The sequence below is a fragment of the Polypterus senegalus genome, chromosome 11 (genome assembly GCF_016835505.1).
Source record: "Polypterus senegalus isolate Bchr_013 chromosome 11, ASM1683550v1, whole genome shotgun sequence".
Taxonomy (NCBI): domain Eukaryota; kingdom Metazoa; phylum Chordata; class Cladistia; order Polypteriformes; family Polypteridae; genus Polypterus; species Polypterus senegalus.
The window spans coordinates 86,623,594-86,644,309 of NC_053164.1; the positions used below are offsets into that span (position 1 = coordinate 86,623,594).

Below are 20,716 nucleotides of genomic sequence, written 5' to 3' on the forward strand. Positions count from 1 at the left end.
TAAGGATCTGTATATATCATGGGTCAAAAAACATGCTAGAAAAATAAATCAAAGACCACCCAAAGGAAAACCATTTATTTCAGTTATTATAGCCACAGAAATGTTACTGCTCACTAAAAAAAAGAGCCAATCAGCACATAAATAGTTTCTTTCTTACTACAGTCACTCTGGATAAACATAGTTTCTGATTCACCTCATTTACTTACTGATCTCCAAACACCTACACCCAATCTAAACTATGTATACTTTATTAAGATTTACCACATAGAGTGTAATACTGCATTGTAAATGTTTAATATATTGTTATTTTGTGTAACTTATTCATTGCTGCTCTATATGATGTTATAAGAGTGTCCTATACTTATATTGTACTGTTAACTGTATTTATCTTTGTTACATCTATGGATATAACATCAAGACAAATTCCTAGTAACAATATTGCCTCACAATAAAGTTCAAACTCAATAACTGCGAAAATTCAAGTCTGGTTTTCTGAAATACTTTTCAACCCCTTATGCCCTAAGGGGTTTTTGGCATTCTTTTGTAGCTGTTCCCATTAGGAGTTGCAACAGCAGAACTTCTTTTTACATATCTTCTGTCCTCTGCATTTTGCTCTGTTACACCCACCACATCCATGTCCTCTCTCACCACATCCATAGACCTCCTCTTAGGCCTTCCTCTTTTCCTCTTGTCTGGCAGCTCCATCCCTAACATCCTTCTCCCGATATACCCAGCATCTCTCCTCTGCACATGTCCAAACCACCGCAATCTCACATCTCTAGCTTTGTCTCCAAACCATCCAACCTGAGCTAATGTACTCATTCTTTATCCTGTCCAACCCTATCACACCCACTGCAAATCTTAACATGTTTAACTCTGCCACCTCCAGCTTCATCTCCTGTCTTTTTGTCAATGCGACCATTTCCAGCCCATATGATATAGCTGATCTCACTATCATCTTGTAGACTATCCCTTTCACTCTTGCTGGTACGCATCTGTCACAAATCCCTCCTGATTGTCTTCTCCACCCACTCCATCTCGCCTGCATTCTCTTCTGCACTCCCTATTACTCTGTACTGTTGATCCTAAGTATTTAAACTCATCCATTCTCGCCAAATCTACTCCCTGCCTCCTCACCATTCCTCTGACCTTCCTCTCATTCACACATGTATTCTTTCCTGGTCCTACAGATCTTCATTCTGCTCCTCTCTAGAGCATATCTCTACCTCTCCAGGGTCTCCTCAACCCATTCCCTGCTCTTGTTACAGATCACAATGTTATCCGTAAACATCCTTATTCACTGGAATTTCTGTGTAATCTCCTCTGTCAAGCTGTCCATCACCACTGCAAATAAGAAAGGGTTCAGAGCCAATCCCTGATGTAATCCCACCTCCACATTAAATGCATCTGTCACACCTACTGCATACCTTACCACTGTCTCACTTCCTTTGTACATGTCCTGTACAACACATACTTCTCTGCCACTCCCGACTTCCTCATATAATTCACAACTCCTCCCTAGGCACCCTGTCATATGCTTTCTCCAGGTCCACAAAGACACAATGCAACTCCTTTTGGCCTTCTCTATACTTCTCTATCAACACCCTCCGAGCAAACATCTATTGTGCTTTTTTCTGGCATTAAATCATATGGTTGCTTCCTAATCATTAACTTCCTTCTTAACCCATTTTCCACTACTCTTTCCCATAACTTCATAGTGTGGCTGATCGATTGTATCCCTTTGTAGTTACTACAGTTCTGCACATCATCCTTATTCTTAAAAAAATGTACCAGTACACTTCTTCTCTACTCCTATGGCATCTTCTCACTTTGCAAGATTGAATTAAATAATCTGGTTAAAAACTCCATTCCCATCTCTCCTAAACACCTCTGTGCTTCTGAACCAACAACCTTTCCATTCTTCATCCTCTTCATAGCTGTCCTTACTTCATCCTTGCTAATCCATTGCACTTCCTGGTTCACTATCTCCACATCATCCAATCTTCTCTCTCTCTTCATTCATCAACCTCCCCAAGTGCTCTTTCCGTCTGATCAATGCACTCTCCTCATTTGACAGTATGTTTCCATCTTTATCTTTTGTCAACCTAACCTGCTGCTCACCTTTCCAAGTTCAGTATCTCTGTCTAGCAAATGAGTACTGGCCCTTTTCTCCCTCCTTAGTGTCCAACCTCTCATACAACTCATCATACGTCTTATCTTTTTCCTTCACCACCTCTCCCTTCACCTTATGCAATTTTCTCCTTGTACTCCCGTCTACTTTGTTCATCTCTCTGACTATCCCACTTCTACTTAGCCAACATCCTCTATATACTCTCCTGTACTTCCCCATTCCACCACCAGGTTTCTTTGTCCTCTTTCCTCTGTCCAGATGTCACACCAAGTGCCCTTTTTGCTGTCTCCGTTACTATTTCTGCTATAGATGCCCAGCTATCTGGTAACCCTTACAGTTTTCCTTTTTCAACTTCCATCATTTGATCCTTGGCTCTGCCCTCATTCTCCAAATCTTCATGCTCTCCAATGTCATCTTGCAGACCACCACTCTATGCTGCCTAACTACACTTTCTCCTGCCACCACTTTGCAGTTTCCAATCTCCTTCAGACTGACCCTCCTGCACAGGATATAATCCACCTGTGTGCATCTTCCTCCACTCTTGTATGTCACCCTGTGATCCTCCCTCTTTTTAAAATACATATTCGCCATTGCCATGTCCATACTTTTTGCAAAATCCACTACCATCTGACCTTCTGCATTTCTTTCCTTGACATCATACCCACCCATAACCTCCTCATCCCTCTGTTCCCTTCACCAACATGTTCATTGAAATCCACTGCAATCACCAATCTCTCTCCCTTGGATACAATTTCCACCACTTCAGCCAGTTCACTCCAGAAATATACTTTCTCATACATCACACACACATCTTGCGGGGCACATGCACTAATTTCATTCATCATCACACCTTCAATTTTCAGCTTCATAACCAACACTCTTTTCACCTCCAAAATATTTTTGACATACTATTCCTTCAGGATAACACCTACCCCATTTCTCCTCCTATTCACCCCATGGTAGAACAATTTGAACCCGTCCCTGATACACTTGGTTTTACTCCCCCTTCCTGGTCTCTTGCACACACAATACATCAACCTTCCTTCTCTCCATCATAACAGCTAACTCACTCCCTTTACTACTTATACTGCCAACATTTAAAGTTCCTACCCTCACTTCCACTCTCATAACCTTCCTTTTATCCTCCTGCCTCCAGACATACCTTCCTCTCTTCTTCTCCTTCAACCAACAGTATCCCAATTCTCCCCGAGCACTCTGTTGGCTAACAATACTGGTGGTAGCCATTGTTAACTGGGACTCAACCAATCCGTTACAGAAATCTGTATTGTTGTCTCCATATTGCTGTACCTAAATTAAATACCCAAAAATAAACAGCTATGATTCTGACTATGAAATAAAGGAGCTGCAAATGGCTGAAGAGTTGTGAGGATAACATTCGAAATTTTAGAATTAATGTTTTAAAAATGAACAACCTTTGTTTCACACCAATATCAACTAAGGAAAACACAAAAAAAATCATGCATTTTAAAAATGTCTCTCCAAAAAGATGGATTTTACAGTACATAACCATGGCATTTAATGATGCTCAGTCCTGGAATCAATTTTCATTTGCCCCCCAATCTGTCAGCTATCATTGTATCAAGTTTATATTCCACATCACCATATTTGCACAAGGTGTTCCCCTTTTTGGAAATATTTAGGGTCCCATATTAGAAACATTTGGTCTCTTGCTCCTCAACATTCCCACAAAACAAGTACAGCAGTTGCAGTTAAACTTTTATTTATTTAAGGGAAAAAAATGTGATCAATATGGGTAGGACCAAGGTGATACAAGCAGCAGCACTGCACAATACAAGCACATTTAATAGAATAAATGGTACCCCATTAAAGTTCACATAGTGTAATTCAGTGACATTCTATCGAGGGGTTGGTTCCTATTTAAAACTGTGAGCGGTGCAACACAATGCAAGTACATTCAATCAAAGAGCAGCACCCGTGAAACTGCAAGCAGTTAAGTTGCTGGTATTTTAAGTTGAAACAGAAAAACTAACATAGGGAGAATGTGTAGCAGATGGCCTCTGGGCATGCTAATTGAACACAACTTGCTTGAACTGTAAAACTGCCCGCCACAACACTTCAAAGTTACACAATTAGCAACACTTATAAACCAAGTATAGCATTGATCCTTTCTGCAAACGCATCATTCTTTAAAGAGTCAAACCTGTGATCAGAATCTGATTCAAGGTCTTCATATTCTGTATCACTAGCATTCTGTGACTTTTCTGGGACTACTTCAATCATATGTTTTCTTTTTTGAAGAAGAAGAAGAAATTTCCCTAATACAAACTTCAAGTCTTATTGCAAGTCAACTAAATAATCCCAATCCACTCTGACAGAAGCTTGTGTTTAACAGTGTGTAAGAATATGCTGTTGCACATGCAATATATCTCCTTCCTTTTACACACAGCTGTAACATGCAATATAAATGACCAATCATAGACCAGTATACATCATTGGAATGCTCTGAACCTCAGCTACCCAATTCTAATAAGCCTTTTATTGTATGTAGCTCAATTTAGGTGGAATCACAGATAAAAGCAGGTTCACTTAGCTGTGATGCACTGTTCACCTTGGCATATGCATGTGTAAATCGCATATTTTACTAGTCAAAAAAAGCAGATAACATGGACACGTGATTTATTTCAAAGAAAACATCCTTGAGTATATACAAATACCATTATTGCTTTTGATTTACTGGTGGGCTTATTGAAATATACACAAAAAAAATGTGACCCTACTACCTGTTCACTTAACCCCATTACCTCACATGTAATCCGGACTCTCCCCACCTCACTCATTTCTACAATTACACACATTGTCAACATCTCACTCAGCACATGCACTTTTCCTACATTGTTCATACAGAGCCTAACAACTCCTTTCCTCAAGAAACCAACTCTCAGCCAATTTCAAGTAAGTAATTACAGACCAATCTCTCCTTTCTACCAAAAACAGTACAACATGCTGTCTCTAACCAAATCTCTTTGTTTCTTCCACACCTCTTGATCTTAATCAGTCAGGCTTCAAGAAGGGACATTCCACCGAGAAGGCCCTACTTACCATTGTCAACATGTTATGGCAAGCTAGAGCTATCAATATGTCATTTGTCCTCATTCTCTTACATCTTTCATCTGCTTTCAACACCATGAACCACCAAAACCTCCTTGCCACCCTCTCTGACACTAGCATCACTTGGACTGTCCTCAGGTAGTTTAAGTCCTACCTCTTAGGCAGATCCTACATTGTGTCCTGGCATGGAGAGATGCTAAAGGGGCACCAGACAAGCATGGAGGTGCATGTTTTTTCTTATCGGTGCTATGCCAATGCTATACCTATCGTACCGTTCACAGGACCACATGGTATCAGCTAGAATATTGGCATGTTTCACTGATATTAGCAAAGATGGACGTTCTCGTTATCCCATCTTTTTAGCACACAATGTCTATACAACTTGGCTCATTATTGCTGACACCCGCCAAGTTGATATGCAACCATAGGGTGGTGATTGATGACAAACTCCCCTTCAGGGATCATGTTGTTCCGGTGTTTTGGTCTTGCAAATTCACTTTATGCAATATCCACAAGATCAGACAGTATCTGACAGAGTATAGAGCACAACTGCTGGTCCAGGCTTTGTTCTTCTCATGTCTGGACTACTACAACTCTCTGCTAGCAGGAGTGCTGACATGTGTCACCAAAGAGCTGCAGATGATTCAAAATGCAGTGACACATCAGGTGCTCAAGCAGCCAAGGCTGGCATATTTCACTCCACTTTTCAGTTTACTATATTGGCTTCCTGTAGCGGCATGTCTCTGCCTACAGAGGAGTCAGTGGGTCAACAACTATATATATCCCATATTCATTCTCCTTCTTGACAACTCAGGTCTACTGATGACTAGTGTCTGGCGATGCTACCTCTGAGTGGCATCAAATCCCAATCCTTTTCTTGTGTAGCTCCCATCTGATAGAATGAACTGCCCACTTTCACTGGAAATTCAGATTCCCTCAATGTTCTTAAGAAGCATTTAAAGACTCTCTTGTTTGGTGAATTTCTGTCTAACTGATATTACCTGTTAGGTTTTATAAATCGCCTGTGTTTTATTCCATGCTTTTCACTTGTGGCAATTCATTTTGTTCCCCTGTCCTGTAACACTTGTTAAAGACAGTACTCCCAACTGATGTTTACTTGATTATGTTGACCTCTATTTTAGGTTGCTTTGGATAAAAGCATCTGGTAAGCAAATACATTTAAATGTAAATGTAAAATTGAAAACTCATGCCAGTGAGATGTGTGCTGAGTTTTATGACGTAAGGAAAGAGGTCAACAAGAATAACAAGAATGGTTATGTAATCACTAAAAATGTAATCAAATGCAAAAATGAATAGCAAAGTAAATAAATACTTTAAACAAGTTTTTCACTCACCCTTTGCGATCTAATTCATCCACATCCTCCACTCTCATGCCAAAGATGAACAGGTTTTGCTCCCCAGCCTCTTCTGCCATCTCTACATTAGCACCATCCATGGTACCGATGGTTAGAGCACCATTCAGCATAAACTTCATGTTGCCAGTGCCCGATGCCTCAGTGCCAGCAGTAGATATTTGCTCAGAGAGATCTGCAGCTGGGACCACTAAGGCAAAAACAAATATAACAATGTTATTTCCATGACTTGACCTGGATAACTGAAAGGTTTGTTGTTATGTTTGAAGATATGGTGTTTTCTGTTTTATAGAGCTTGTGTACTTCAGTTGAAGCAGGTAACATTTTAAAAGAGAAAACCAGTTATAAATGTACTTCACTTAGACTTTATGCTAGGATATAAACTGACTCATGTCTAAAGAGACTTAACTGCAAACATGTTTTTTGTATCTTTGGTTATAATATTGGTTCAACAGAAATGAAAATGCATAATGAATAGAAGAAAGAGGTATATTCTATACATCTACAATAAAATCTCTCTGTACACCATATTAAAATTGATTAAACCAGTACATTATTTGAATGAATTAAATTGAAGAATATATACCACTATCAGAACATTATTGTTATGTGTACAGAGAACAGTGAAATTCTTACTTGCTTGAGCTATTCAATAAGATACTATCATTTTCTACCTTTAATTCTCTGTAACAAACTATATGAATAATAAAAAGAGGCTCACATAGTAGCTTATTTCTTTGTAGGGCACTCTGTTGCAGAAGGGGTTGCAGCTTTCTTTGTCTTTAAGGCCTTAAATGCTGTACAGACTGCAGCAGTAGCACTTATCTACACATGGACATGAAAAAGGCAGCACTGTGCAGTGTAACAAACAGTAATGGTTGTAATGGTTCAAGGTCCGTGTCTCAGTCATCATCATCACTCCTTCACATTATGACCCTGAGCAAATCTTCTAACCTACCTGTGCCCAATTGTACCAACATCTAATAGTACCATTGTGATGTGTAATCATTTTAAGCGAAATCTCTCAGATAATCAACCAAAAGGCAGGCTAATTAAACAGTAAAAAATAATGTGAAAATTAGAAAAGCGAAACTGTACCCCACATTTGAGATTTAAACGGTATAAACTTGCACGGGTGCATTAGCCTCTAAGCGTTCCACAACAATTACAAGAAAGGTCTGTACAATGTTTCTTGTACAAATATGTTCACCCTGTTCTTCTTCTGTGTTTTATAAAACAGCAAGTTATAAGACAGACTGCAGCATTTAAGACAGTTAAACCTGGAATTTCTGCTACATGGACAATTTTCAGTTGTTAATTAAGCAGTTAATTTGGGATGAAAATAAGAATATCAAAAAAAGTTATAAGCAGGTTTCAAATCTTTTGTCTTTCGGCACAAGGTATCTGAGCCTTTTACTGTTTCCACCATTAAAATGAACTCAGATATGAAAGCTGATCTCCTACACATTAAATTCAATTGTTGGTATGCTTTTTTAAAAAGTACCTTTCTCTGCCAGGGACACTCTATAGTTCTCCAAGAAAATAACCTTGAGACGATCTCCCACAACAGGGTCATTGTTCACAACGTCTCCGATCGATGTAATTAGTTTAATGATCATTTTTGCCACGTGGTATCCTGGAGCAGCCTGTCAGTAAGGAAGCAAGAATAGTACAGTTATTTTAAAAAAGTGTCAATGTCATTAATCAGGGTTAACCATCTTCAGTAAGCATGAATCATTTACTGTTACTACAGTACAGGTTGCATGCTATGGCATACAATAATTAAATAGTCAAATGAAAATAATAAAATGGTTTAGTATTTAAAACCATAATTTGAAGAGAGAGTCATAGTTTCAAAAGACAGCATTACATTTGATCATACACACATCTTGATAACACTTCTGTTTTATATCCTTTGGATGTTTTGTGCGGTTTCACACTTTTGCCTTTTTAATGCTTATCTACATTATTTAGGATTGTGATAAGAAAGCAGTGTGATAGATGAGTTGTTTAAATTTTAAACTCATGATATACAATGAAAAAAATACATACAGTGGTGTGAAAAACTATTTGCCCCCTTCCTGATTTCTTATTCTTTTGCATGTTTGTCACACAAAATGTTTCTGATCATCAAACACATTTAACCATTAGTCAAATATAACACAAGTAAACACAAAATGCAGTTTTTAAATGATGGTTTTTATTATTTAGGGAGAAAAAAAAATCCAAACCCACATGGCCCTGTGTGAAAAAGTAATTGCCCCCAAACCTAATAACTGGTTGGGCCACCCTTAGCAGCAATAACTGCAATCAAGCATTTGCGATAACTTGCAATGAGTCTTTTACAGCGCTCTGGAGGAATTTTGGCCCACTCGTCTTTGCAGAATTGCTGTAATTCAGCTTTATTTGAGGGTTTTCTAGCATGAACCACCTTTTTAAGGTCATGCCATTGCATCTCAATTGGATTCAGGTCAGGACTTTGACTAGGCCACTCCAAAGTCTTCATTTTGTTTTTCTTCAGCCATTTAGAGGTGGATTTGCTGGTGTGTTTTGGGTCATTGTCCTGTTGCAGCACCCAAGTTCGCTTCAGCCTGAGTTGACGAACAGATGGCCGGACATTCTCCTTCAGGATTTTTTGGTAGACAGTAGAATTCATGGTTCCATCTATAACAGCAAGCCTTCCAGGTCCTGAAGCAGCAAAACAACCCCAGACCATCACACTACCACCACCATATTTTACTGTTGGTATGTTCTTTTTCTGAAATGCTGTGTTCCTTTTACGCCAGATGTAACGGGTCATTTGCCTTCCAAAAAGTTCAACTTTTGTCTCATCAGTCCACAAGGTATTTTCCCAAAAGTCTTGGCAATCATTGAGATGTTTCTTAGCAAAATTGAGACGAGCCCTAATGTTCTTTTGCTTAACAGTGGTTTGCGTCTTGGAAATCTGCCATGCAGGCCGTTTTTGCCCAGTCTCTTTCTTATGGTGGAGTCGTGAACACTGACCTTAATTGAGGCAAGTGAGGCCTGCAGTTCTTTAGACGTTGTCCTGGGGTCTTTTGTGAACTCTCGGATGAGTCGCTCTGCGCCTTGGGGTAATTTTGGTCGGCCGGCCACTCCTGGGAAGGTTCACCACTGTTCCATGTTTTTGCCATTTGTGGATAATGGCTCTCACTGTGGTTCGCTGGAGTCCCAAAGCTTTAGAAATGGCTTTATAACCTTTACCAGACTGATGGATCTCAATTACTTCTGTTCTCATTTGTTCCTGAATTTCTTTGGATCTTGGCATGATGTCTAGCTTTTGAGGTGCTTTTGGTCTACTTCTCTGTGTCAGGCAGCTCCTATTTAAGTGATTTCTTGATTGAAACAGGTGTGGCAGTAATCAGGCCTGGGGACGGCTACGGAAATTGAACTCAGGTGTGATACACCACAGTTAGGTTATTTTTGAACAAGGGGGCAATTACTTTTTCACACAGGGCCATGTAGGTTTGGATTTTTTCTCCCTAAATAATAAAACCATCATTTAAAAACTGCATTTTGTGTTTACTTGTGTTATATTTGACTAATGGTTAAATGTGTTTGATGATCAGAAACATTTTGTGTGACAAACATGCAAAAGAATAAGAAATCAGGAAGGGGGCAAATAGTTTTTCACACCACTGTAATCAAAGAACACAAAACTCACAAATTTGGTACTTGGATACATTTTGCAAAAATATTAGCTTATGCTTATTTGCTTGATTTGTGAAAGGAACTAAAAATAATTTGAAAGATGAAGTTGTCATTAAATGTTGATTTGGGTTGAGAAACAAATTTTCACTTGTATGAACTCAAGCAGAAAATGCAAGCTTCACAGAAATTATTCCAGACTAGAAATGAACACTAGAATAAAAAGCAGTGATGCATTAATGCTTAATACTGATACACCATTACTCTTGCACTTGTTAATTAAGATGCAAAATAATTACTGCATCAGTACTACATTAAATGCTGGTTAACCTTTCTGCTACAATTTAATACAGCATGAGCAAAACGGTATAAAATGGCACAGCTCATCTAATAATGGAACAGTTTCCTAACTTGTGCAGATGAAAGCCTATCTTTCATCTTTAAATGGATGAAAAGAAAAATAGTAAAGAACAAAGGACTTCAGGAGAGTATTACTGTCTATATTCAGTACTGATATGCAGTTAAAAACAAAGTTTGGAAGACTGCTTTCAGTATAATTCCATGGGGGCGCAAATCCTGTAGCTGGCAAGGCCTATCATTTATAATACAGCAGTAATGTATGAAGTCTATAACAAGGAAGAGCAATCTTGGCACACATTGTCAGGATGATAACAGTTATCTTCTAGCATCTCTTAGCCATGCCACAATTTAAAATGCTAAATATGGTAGTGATAATTATTCGGCCTTTCTGGAATTGTGAAAACAGATTACTTTCTAAATTCAATTTCTAAATTCACATTTAGAACAATCTAGACGAGAACAGGCCATTCAGCCCAACAAAGCTCGCCAGTCCTATTCACTTGCTTCCTCCAAGAAAACATCAAGTCGAGTTTTGAAAGTCCCTAACGTCTTACTGTCTACCACACTACTTGGTAACTTATTCCAAGTGTCTATCGTTCTTTGTGTAAAGAAAAACTTCCTAATGTTTGTGCGAAATTTACCCTTAACAAGTTTCCAACTGTGTCCCCGTGTTCTTGATGAGCTCATTTTAAAATACAAGTCTCGATCCACTGTACTAATTCCCTTCATAATTTTAAACACTTCAATCATGTCACCTCTTAATCTTCTTTTGCTTAAACTGTAAAGGCTCAGCTCTTTTAATCTTTCCTCATAATTCAACCCCTGTAGACCTGGAATCAGCCTAGTCGCTCTTCTCTGGACCTTTTCTAGTGCTGCTATGTCCTTTTTGTAGCCTGGAGACCAAAACTGCACACAGTACTCAAGATGAGGCCTCACCAGTGCATTATAAAGGTTGAGCATAACCTCCTTGGACTTGTACTCCACAGATCGTGCTATATAACCTAACATTCTGTTAGCCTTCTTAATGGCTTCTGAACACTGTTGGGAAGTTGATAGCTTGGAGTCCACTATGACTCCTAAATCCTTCTCATAAGGTGTACTCTCGATTTTTCGACCGCCCATTGTGTATTCAAACCTAATATTTTTACTTCCTATGTGTAATACTTTACATTTACTGACATTAAATTTCATCTGCCACAAATCTGCCCAAGCCTGTATGCTATCCAAGTCCTTCTGTAATGATATAACGGATTCCAAATTATCTGCTAATCCACCTATCTTGGTATCATCTGCAAACTTAACCAGCTTGTTACTTATATTCCTATCTAAATCATTTATATATATTAAAAATAGCAGCGCCCTAGCACTGACCCCTGTGGAACACCACTCTTAACATCAGCCAGTTCTGATGAGGTTCCTCGCACCATCACCCTCTGCTTCCTGTGTCTGAGCCAATTCTGCACCCATCTAAAAACATCACCCTGAATTCCCACTTCTTTTAACTTGATGCCCAACCTCTCATGTGGCACCTTATCAAATGCTTTCTGAAAGTCCAGATAAATAATATCATAAGCTCCACTTTGATCGTATCCTTTTGTTGCCTCCTCATAGAATTCCAACATGTTAGTAAAACACGACCTCCCCCTTCTGAACCCATGCTGACTGTTCAGAATAACTCCTGTCCTTGTCATGTGTTGCTCAATCTTATCCTTAATAATTCCTTCCATTAATTTTCCTGTGATGCTTGTTAAGCTTACTGGCCTATAGTTGCTTGGATCTGCCCTGTCACCCTTTTTATATAATGGGATGATATTTGCCATTTTCCAGTCCTTTGGAATCTCTCCAGTGCACAGTGACTTCCTAAAAATATGTGTCAAGGGTTTATATATGTACTCACTAGCCTCCTTAAGAACACGAGGATAAATATTATCTGGGCCTGGTGATTTGTTTGATTTCATCTTATTTAATCTGAGCAGCACTTCTCCCTCTACAATTTCCAAATCCCTCAGTACCTCCTTAGTAGTTGTGTTTACCTCTGGCAGGTTATCCACTTGCTCACTTGTAAACACCTCAGAAAAATGTAAGTTTAGGGCATCTGCTATTTCATTGTCTGTATCTTTTAATTCCCTTTACTATTCCTGATGAACTTGACCTCCTCCTTAACTGTTCTTTTACTACTAAAATACTGAAAGAATCTCTTGGGGTCTTCTTTCGCCTTATCTGCTATATTCCTCTCCAACTGTCTTTTAGCCTCTCTGATATCCTTCTTAATGGTTGCCCTCATGTTCTCATACGCTACGGTTCTCTTTGCAGTCATTAGTCTTATATGCCTTATACAGCAGTTTTTCCTTTGCAACTTCTTTTTAAATCTTTATTAATCCATCGTGGAGATTTGTTTAGTTTCCTATTACTTCCAAATTTAGGTATGTATCTGTCCTGCATTACATGTAAAACATTTTTAAACCTGTTCCACTGCTCCTCGACTGTCTCCACATTTAAAAGCTTATCCCAGTCTATCCTACTTAGACTTTGTCGCATCTGCTCAAAATTAGCCCTACTAAAGTTCAACTTAACAATTTTAGTCTTTGCATCTGTACTCTTACAAAATACTGAGAATTGTATTACATTATGGTCACTTGACCCTAGTGGTTCAATCACCTCTACACCCTCAATTCTATCCTGATTATTACAGAATACTAAATCCAGATAGGCTTCACCCCTTGTTGGTGCTTTAACATGCTGTGTTAAAAACAGTCGCCGATTACTTCTAAAAACTCCTGCTCTTGTGCTCCTCCATCTGTAAGGTTATCCCAGTTAATATTTGGATAATTAAAGTCCCCCATGACTATAATATCCCCCTGTAAACTTGCCTTTTTGATATTACTAAAAAGCCTATTACTAAATGCCCCATAAACCTATACCCTTCTACCCTGCACCAAGATTTGAGCCACGCGTTAAGCCTTCTAATCTCCTCAATCTTACCTGGACTGGCGCGTGGCACAGGCAGAACTTCGGAGAAGACTACCTTGTCAGTTCTGCTCCTCAGCTTGGTACCTAACTCTTTGAATTTGGATCGCAGAACTGACAGACTACCCTTATGTATGTCATTTGTTCCAACGTGGACAATGACAACTGGATCCACCCCCACTCTGGCCAAGAGCCTATCCACCCTTCCAGGGAGGTCTCCCACCTGTGCTCCCGGAAGGCAACACACCGTACGAGACTCTCTCTCTCTGGAGCACACCTGCGCTTCAATCCCCCTAATGATTGAGTCCCCAACTATCACTACCTCTCTCTTTTTGGGAACTGGTTTTGAGGTGGCCCGTTGGGGCTCCTCAACCCTGCCTACCACCTCAGAATTATCAGAGTCACCGTCCAGCTCCGCCAGGACATGATAACGGTTAGACACTTCTAATTCTGGGGTTGATGCCCCCAGACAGTGTGCACCCTTTACCTTACGCCTTGCACCGTGACCCACCTATTCCTACCTGTCTGGTCTGGAATCTCCTCCCGCCACCTTAGGGGTGCACACTATCTCTAAAGGACACCTGGGCCAAGTCCGCCAATTCTCTATTACAACGCAGGTCAGCCAACTCCTCCTCCAGTTCAGCGACCCTGAGCTCGAGGTGTTGGATCAGCTGGCATCTCTTGCAGATGTAGCCCTCATAGACAACTGGCTCTTCCAAACCATCATCTAAAAAGTCCAACATCCAACAGGACTTGCATTGCACTGGCCTCATTATTAAAATTTGATTTGGGATTACTAAGCTGCCTTAACTATATATTTTTTTTCTTAAAATTAAATTTCTTCTTCTTTCAGCTGCTCCTTAACTTAAATGGTAACACTAAGATCTGCTACAGATATTTTACACCTTTTCCCCTTAAGCTCCTGTACTGTTCTCCCTCTCAGCTGCCTGCCTTTCTATGAGGTTAACTTTACTTTTCTCTGTCTCTTCTAGCTTTGCTCTTCTTACTTATAAGCTCTTCACTCGCACTGTTTGTATTCCCCCGTATTAATGAACCAATACACTGTCGCCCACTTAACTGTTCTGCCTCTGGACCGCTAAGGACTGTTTAATCTAAAATAAACAAATAAATAAAACTTTACTACCTTATTTGCTCCTACTGCTCCTTGTGCCTGAACGGTGTCTTAACGCAGGCCGCTTACCTGCGCACTACTGAGTTTCCACCTTTACTGCTTTGAAGTCAGCCGCGGCCTTTTTTTCTTTTCCTTTAAACTAAGGAATCGCTGTTACGACGACGCGGTTATTTATTTACAAATGCCGATATCAGTTACTGCTGCTTTCTACCCTGCCGCCTCGATGCTAATTCAAATACAGATAACAAGAAAAAGAACAAGTACAAATAACTTTTCCAAGCGCACTTCCAAACACCCAGCTACTTTTGCTCTTGTGCGGGCGAAAAAAGCAAAAACCCTTCTAAAGGGAAAAAAGCTTTAAAAATTCCCACACGGTTCCTTAGAGGCAACCAAAACCCAAGTTTTTAAGAGCAAAATGTATTTTTTTAATGTAAATCTCACACCACAGAACAAACCAACACTCTCAACAGACTCTAGCGTTTGCAAAGCACACGTCAGCACAAAGCACACGTGACTCTCAGCTCCCACCTTGTAGAATGCTAGGTTCCCCAAACCAGTGCATTTTTGTAAGGTAAAAAAGAAATGTTAACATACACTAAACTGGATCTCAAGTAACTGACAGGAGACAAAGAGTACAAATAAGAGAAGAATGCTCCATGTGGAGAGAAGTCATCAGAGAGGAGTTCCTCACGGCCATTACTTTTTCTGAATTATATTAATGACACTGATTCCAGTCTAGTTAGCAGACTTGTGAAATTCAAAGATAATACTAAAATTGAAGGAATGGCACAGCAAAAACAATTCAGAAAGACTTGGACAAGCTTCAGAACTAAGCAAACACTTGGAGAATGTATTTTGATACAGAAAAGTGCAGTGCCACATGTGGACAAAAGGAATGTCAACAATAAATAGCCAATAAACACTGTCCTACAGGAAATAACCTCTGAAAAGCATTGACGGGTTTATGTTGACACAACATTTTCATCATTTAAGCAATATGCAGAAATGATTAAAAAGGCAAATAAAATATTTTTTTAAGAATTGCTGAATATAAATCAAGAGGGCATTATGCTTAGACTATATAATGCATTAGACGAATCCACATATGCTCACTAAAATGTGGCTCATCATCCAACCGAAGAAGACCTTCATTTAAATTCTACTTCACATACCGTATATACTCACGTATAAGTCAGGTCTTAAAACCTGAAAAATCGATTATAAAAATCAGACCCCAACTTATACACCCATTCAAAAATGTGAAACTTAATATTTTTGTCTCCTACAATCTCGCATCAGTTTCTCAGACACATCGAATTTTGTTGCAGCAGCGTAGTTACCAATTTCTTTCACTACTTCAACAACGTTTAATTTAAAACTGGCTTCATATTTTCTTCTGGTCGAACGCTCCATCGTAGATAAGGGATCCTCTTACAATAAAGGTGTGAGATACAAAAAACACAAATCAGTGCAAATGTTGCTTCGGAATAGTTCGGATATTAACGTGTGGTCACGTAGGCACAGAGAGAGAGGTTAGGAGCACGCGCTGATACAACGCATTGCCACACCCACATAGAAAAAAAAGGCAGTGTACTCTGTAGTTACTCTCTCAGGTGGGCATTAGCATATCGTAATCCCTTGTACCATAAAAGCGAGTTTTCCGTATTCGACTTATACAACCGACATTATAAAATACCAGAAATTATACTGTAAAATCAAGTCCAGACTTCTCATCTACATTACTCATACGCCTCCACAACACACTGGTGTTCCTCAGGTTCAAATAACCTGCTATGGCGGAATAGGTCCCATTTGAGGACTAAAGCCAGAAAGTACTTCTTTACAGAAAGAGTTCTGGGAATCTGGAGCAAGCTATTAAGTATGTGTTTGAAACAGAAACCCTGACAACCTTTAAGAAGTCTCTCAATTATTGGGACAAGTTAACTATTGGCTGAAAAAATTAGTTTGATGGACTGAATGGTCTCCTGTCATTTGGCAAATGATTTATGTTTTAAAATACAAAGTTAAATTCCTACCTTTCCACCAATCATAACTGTCCTTGGAGTAAACTGCTTGTTGGGCTCCCTCTTGATACCTGAGAACACAAAAGAACAAATTTTACTATATAAAAAACAGTGCTCTTTTCAAAAACATAAATTGCACATGTCATGATTTTAAATCAAATTAAACATAATATGTTTTTATATTAATATCAAGAGCAAGGCTACAAAATCATGGGTATTTAGCTAAAACTAAAATATACACAACTTCATTTATAGATCACATAAATAAATGTAAGTGAATGAGAAAACTACATTATGCAAATGAAGCATCATTCCTTTTTATTCTCCTTTTTTTGTCATTTACAAAGTGAGCGTATCCCAGCAGAAATGAGTGCAAGGCAGGAATAATTAGTTATTATTGTTTAAACAGTTTATAAAGCATATTTAGATAAAAAATCGGGAGTGGTCTCGCCTAGATTTTCTCATATACTCAGATATGGGGTTGGATATTTGAGGAGTAAACCACAAGACAGACACATTTTTATTTCATGTACATTAAAGAACCATCAACGACAAATCAAATTAATAATATATTGAACAATTATTATAAAAGTAAGTAATCTGACTCTGCAGCTTGATGAATAAAAGGTAAAGTACCACTTCCAGTTAAAGGAAGTAGCCCAAAAGTTGACAGAAATCTAAATTTTATACCTAATACTTGCATGCAAAATTTGGTTGACCTAAGTGAAAGCATACTCAAGTTATCATGTTTACATACACACTGTAACACACGTGTGCATAGCAAGAAGATGAATGGACCAAATGAAGGTAATTCCATGCCAGGCCAGGGGGTGGCAGGGTGCACTAAACCTTTCTCTGTTATCTTTGCAGGCCAAATATGGGAAATTCTGCCTAATCTGGCCTCAAGAATGACATCACTTCAGTTTCCTGCCCAAGAATGACGCCACTTCCAGTTTCAGGCCCAAGAACATCACTTCTGGTTCTGGTCCTTAATGATATCACTTCCGGTTCCCTGCTTTAAAAGACCAGACTACTTGCATGTACCTCAGTTCACTCTTGGACTTCAATCTATGCACTTGTGTGCAACTTTGCATACCCATTTGCAGCCAGGAATAATATACAGGTGGCTGCATGGGAACCTTCCTCTGTTATCTCTGCAGACCAAATATGGGAAATTCTGCCTGATCCGGGCCCAAGAATGATGTCACTTCCGGTTCCTGGCCCAAGAATGACATCACGTCCGGTCCCGGATCCAAGAACAACACTTCCGGTTCCATTCCTCAATGACATCACTTCTGGTTCCCTGCTTTAAAAGACCAGACTACTTGGATTTTCCTCAGTTCACTCTTGGACTCCAATCTATGTACTTCAGTAAGACTTTGTATACCTATCTGCAGCCAGGGATTATATATGGATGGTTGCCCCAAACCTTTTTGTGTGTATCGAGGCTGATTATTTCACAACACACACACACACAAACAGACAGACAGACAGACAGAATTCCAAAAATGGTATTTTCAGACACAGGGAGGTCTAAAAAAATTGAGATTCATCAAAATCTTGAAATGGAATTTTTGGAGGATTCCAATACTTTCACTATACTTCGTATATGAGAAAGTCAGGGAGGTCTAAAACGGTGAGATTCATCAAAATCTTGATATCGAATCTTTAGATGATTACAATACTTTCCCTGTACTTTGTATACGAGAAAGTAAAAAGAGATCCAAAATAGATTTCATCCTAATCCACCAAGAAACACACAAATTCATCTTAGGTTAAAATGAAGCTGGGTAAAACCAAATACGATGAGCGGACTAGGCAAGACAAAAGTCATTATTTAACACATTACAGAACACACTCAGGCGATGTTTGTTAAGTAAACAACTTCAAAATATAGTACATAAGTGACTGCAGATAATTGATAAATAAAAGCTTCACTATATTGTATATGACAATCCCAGTTTAACCTAAGCGTACTGAGTAATATGTCTGGAATTGTGTGGCTGGTAGGTCTTTAACAGCTTTAACGGCATGGCCTAAAGAAGCTTACATATTGTTCATCTTGTCATAAGTCTCCTCCTACAGACTGTTAGGAGCAGTAGGACAGTCTCTCCAAAGTGTGAATTGGGTCATTCCCAGTCCTTAAGAGCCACAATATTTACAGCTAATAGAGAGGATACCAAAGATGACTGTTGTTAGAATTCACATCTTGCAGCACAAGAAAAAATATGCCATTGGTGGTATAAACTGTATGTTCAGCGCATCTTTTTTGAAAAAATGTAAGGAGGTTACCACACAGTGATATGTCTCTTACCAGATGACACAAAATGATCTGTGTATGCAGTGATGCATTGTGGGGTGCCCATAGTAGAGTTTGTGGTCAGCTGACCTAGGAATGCTGACATGGGAACTATAATTTTCTTATTGTTTTCTTCTTCTTTGTGATTATTTGTAAGCTTTGAGAACATAATATTAGCTATTATAAATGAATGTATTATTATAGATACATTTTTCTATGCATATATTGCAGTTTTATGTTGACCAATGCTTTATTAATAATCATGTATAGCACAATAAATTTGGAAGTACACTTTACAAGAGTAAAATGGCATTGGATATGAAATAATAATGAAAAATATGTACTTATGATATGATACTTATGATAACAATCCATAATTATTGAACATTGCATTTGCACAGGTAATTACAGAATTATTACTTTGTAAGTGGGGTGCAAACTAAAATGCTACCTAACCCTGGAATGTCAAGATATTTATATGAGCTGTATATATCCATCCATTCATCCTTCCATCCATTTTCTAAAAAAGCTTATCCAGAGTAGGGTGGTAAGGAAACTGGAGCCTATTCCAGGAAGCGCCACACACAAGACAGGAACAGTCTCTGGGAAGGATGGCTGCCCATCGCAGAGTAAACACACACACACACACACACACACACACACACACACACACACACACAAGGCCAATTTAGCATTGCTAATCCTCCTAACAAACATGTCTGTGGGAGGAAACCGGAGCAAACAGTGGAAACCACATAGATAGGGGAGCACCCAGAAATTGAATCATGTGAAAAATGTAAAACAGAAAAGGGAAAGAATATAAGGTAGCAAGGAAATAAAACACTTTTTAAATGTATCTAATCATAATCATTAGTTGTCAGATTCAAAATAATGTTTTGTTAAAAAATTTTTGTGACTATTATTTTTAATAAAAGAGTGAGCCATGAAGTAATGCAGTGGTAAGCACTACTTCATCACAGCGACCTGGGATTGACTCTTGGCTTAATTACTGTCTGTCCATTTGCCCTGACAACATACATTCCATCAAAGTGTGCTCAGAAGATGCAAGGATCAATATAAGAAAGAGTGTTCTGTTTTGCTGAAGAACAAAAAAAAAAAAAATACAGAAAGTCCATGCCGCAATCAGAAGCTGATATTTCTTCACAGTTGAACTCAGTGCCCAATGTTTGTTTTACCTGACCAGTCAAATTTCTTTAAGCAATAATACCACAGGGGAAATGTGGTCATAATTAATATAATAATAATAACTATTAATTAACATGATTCTACTCTATTCTGTTACAAACTAACTGTCTTGAGTTACTAAAACCTGCAAAGCAAGAGAAGAATATAGAGGAGAAGAAAAGAAACCAATTTTCTTACGGTTGTACAAGGTGATAACGTGCAGACAATTTAAGAGTTGTCTTTTATATTCATGGATTCTCTTGACTTGAACATCAAACATGGAGTTGGGGTTGATCTTTACTTTGTATTCTTTCTCCAGGTAGGTAGCAAACTTGAGTTTATTCTCCTGTTAAAACAGATGAACAGCATCAGTTATGTTGTATTCCAGGGTATGGATAAAACTGGACTACTAACTGATAACATGAAATTAACTGAACCCTTTCACTCAAAGCATTTCAGAAGGACAGTTCTACAAGATTTTCTTTGCTT

The 20,716-nt window shown here is 38.7% G+C and overlaps 1 protein-coding gene across 1 annotated transcript in view; it reads right to left on the bottom strand.

Annotated features, from left to right (window-relative positions):
• The window catches only part of LOC120539269 (glycogen phosphorylase, muscle form), an 89,769-nt gene that overhangs the window by 17,672 nt on the left and 51,381 nt on the right, over nt 1–20,716 (bottom strand). Inside the window, exons 14-17 of the mRNA XM_039769186.1 lie at nt 20,426–20,573; nt 16,756–16,814; nt 8,099–8,240; nt 6,577–6,784 (exon numbers count right to left, since the gene is read on the bottom strand). Of these exons, the coding sequence (XP_039625120.1) occupies nt 6,577–6,784; nt 8,099–8,240; nt 16,756–16,814; nt 20,426–20,573 (557 nt within the window). The remainder of the gene's footprint in view (nt 1–6,576; nt 6,785–8,098; nt 8,241–16,755; nt 16,815–20,425; nt 20,574–20,716) is intronic.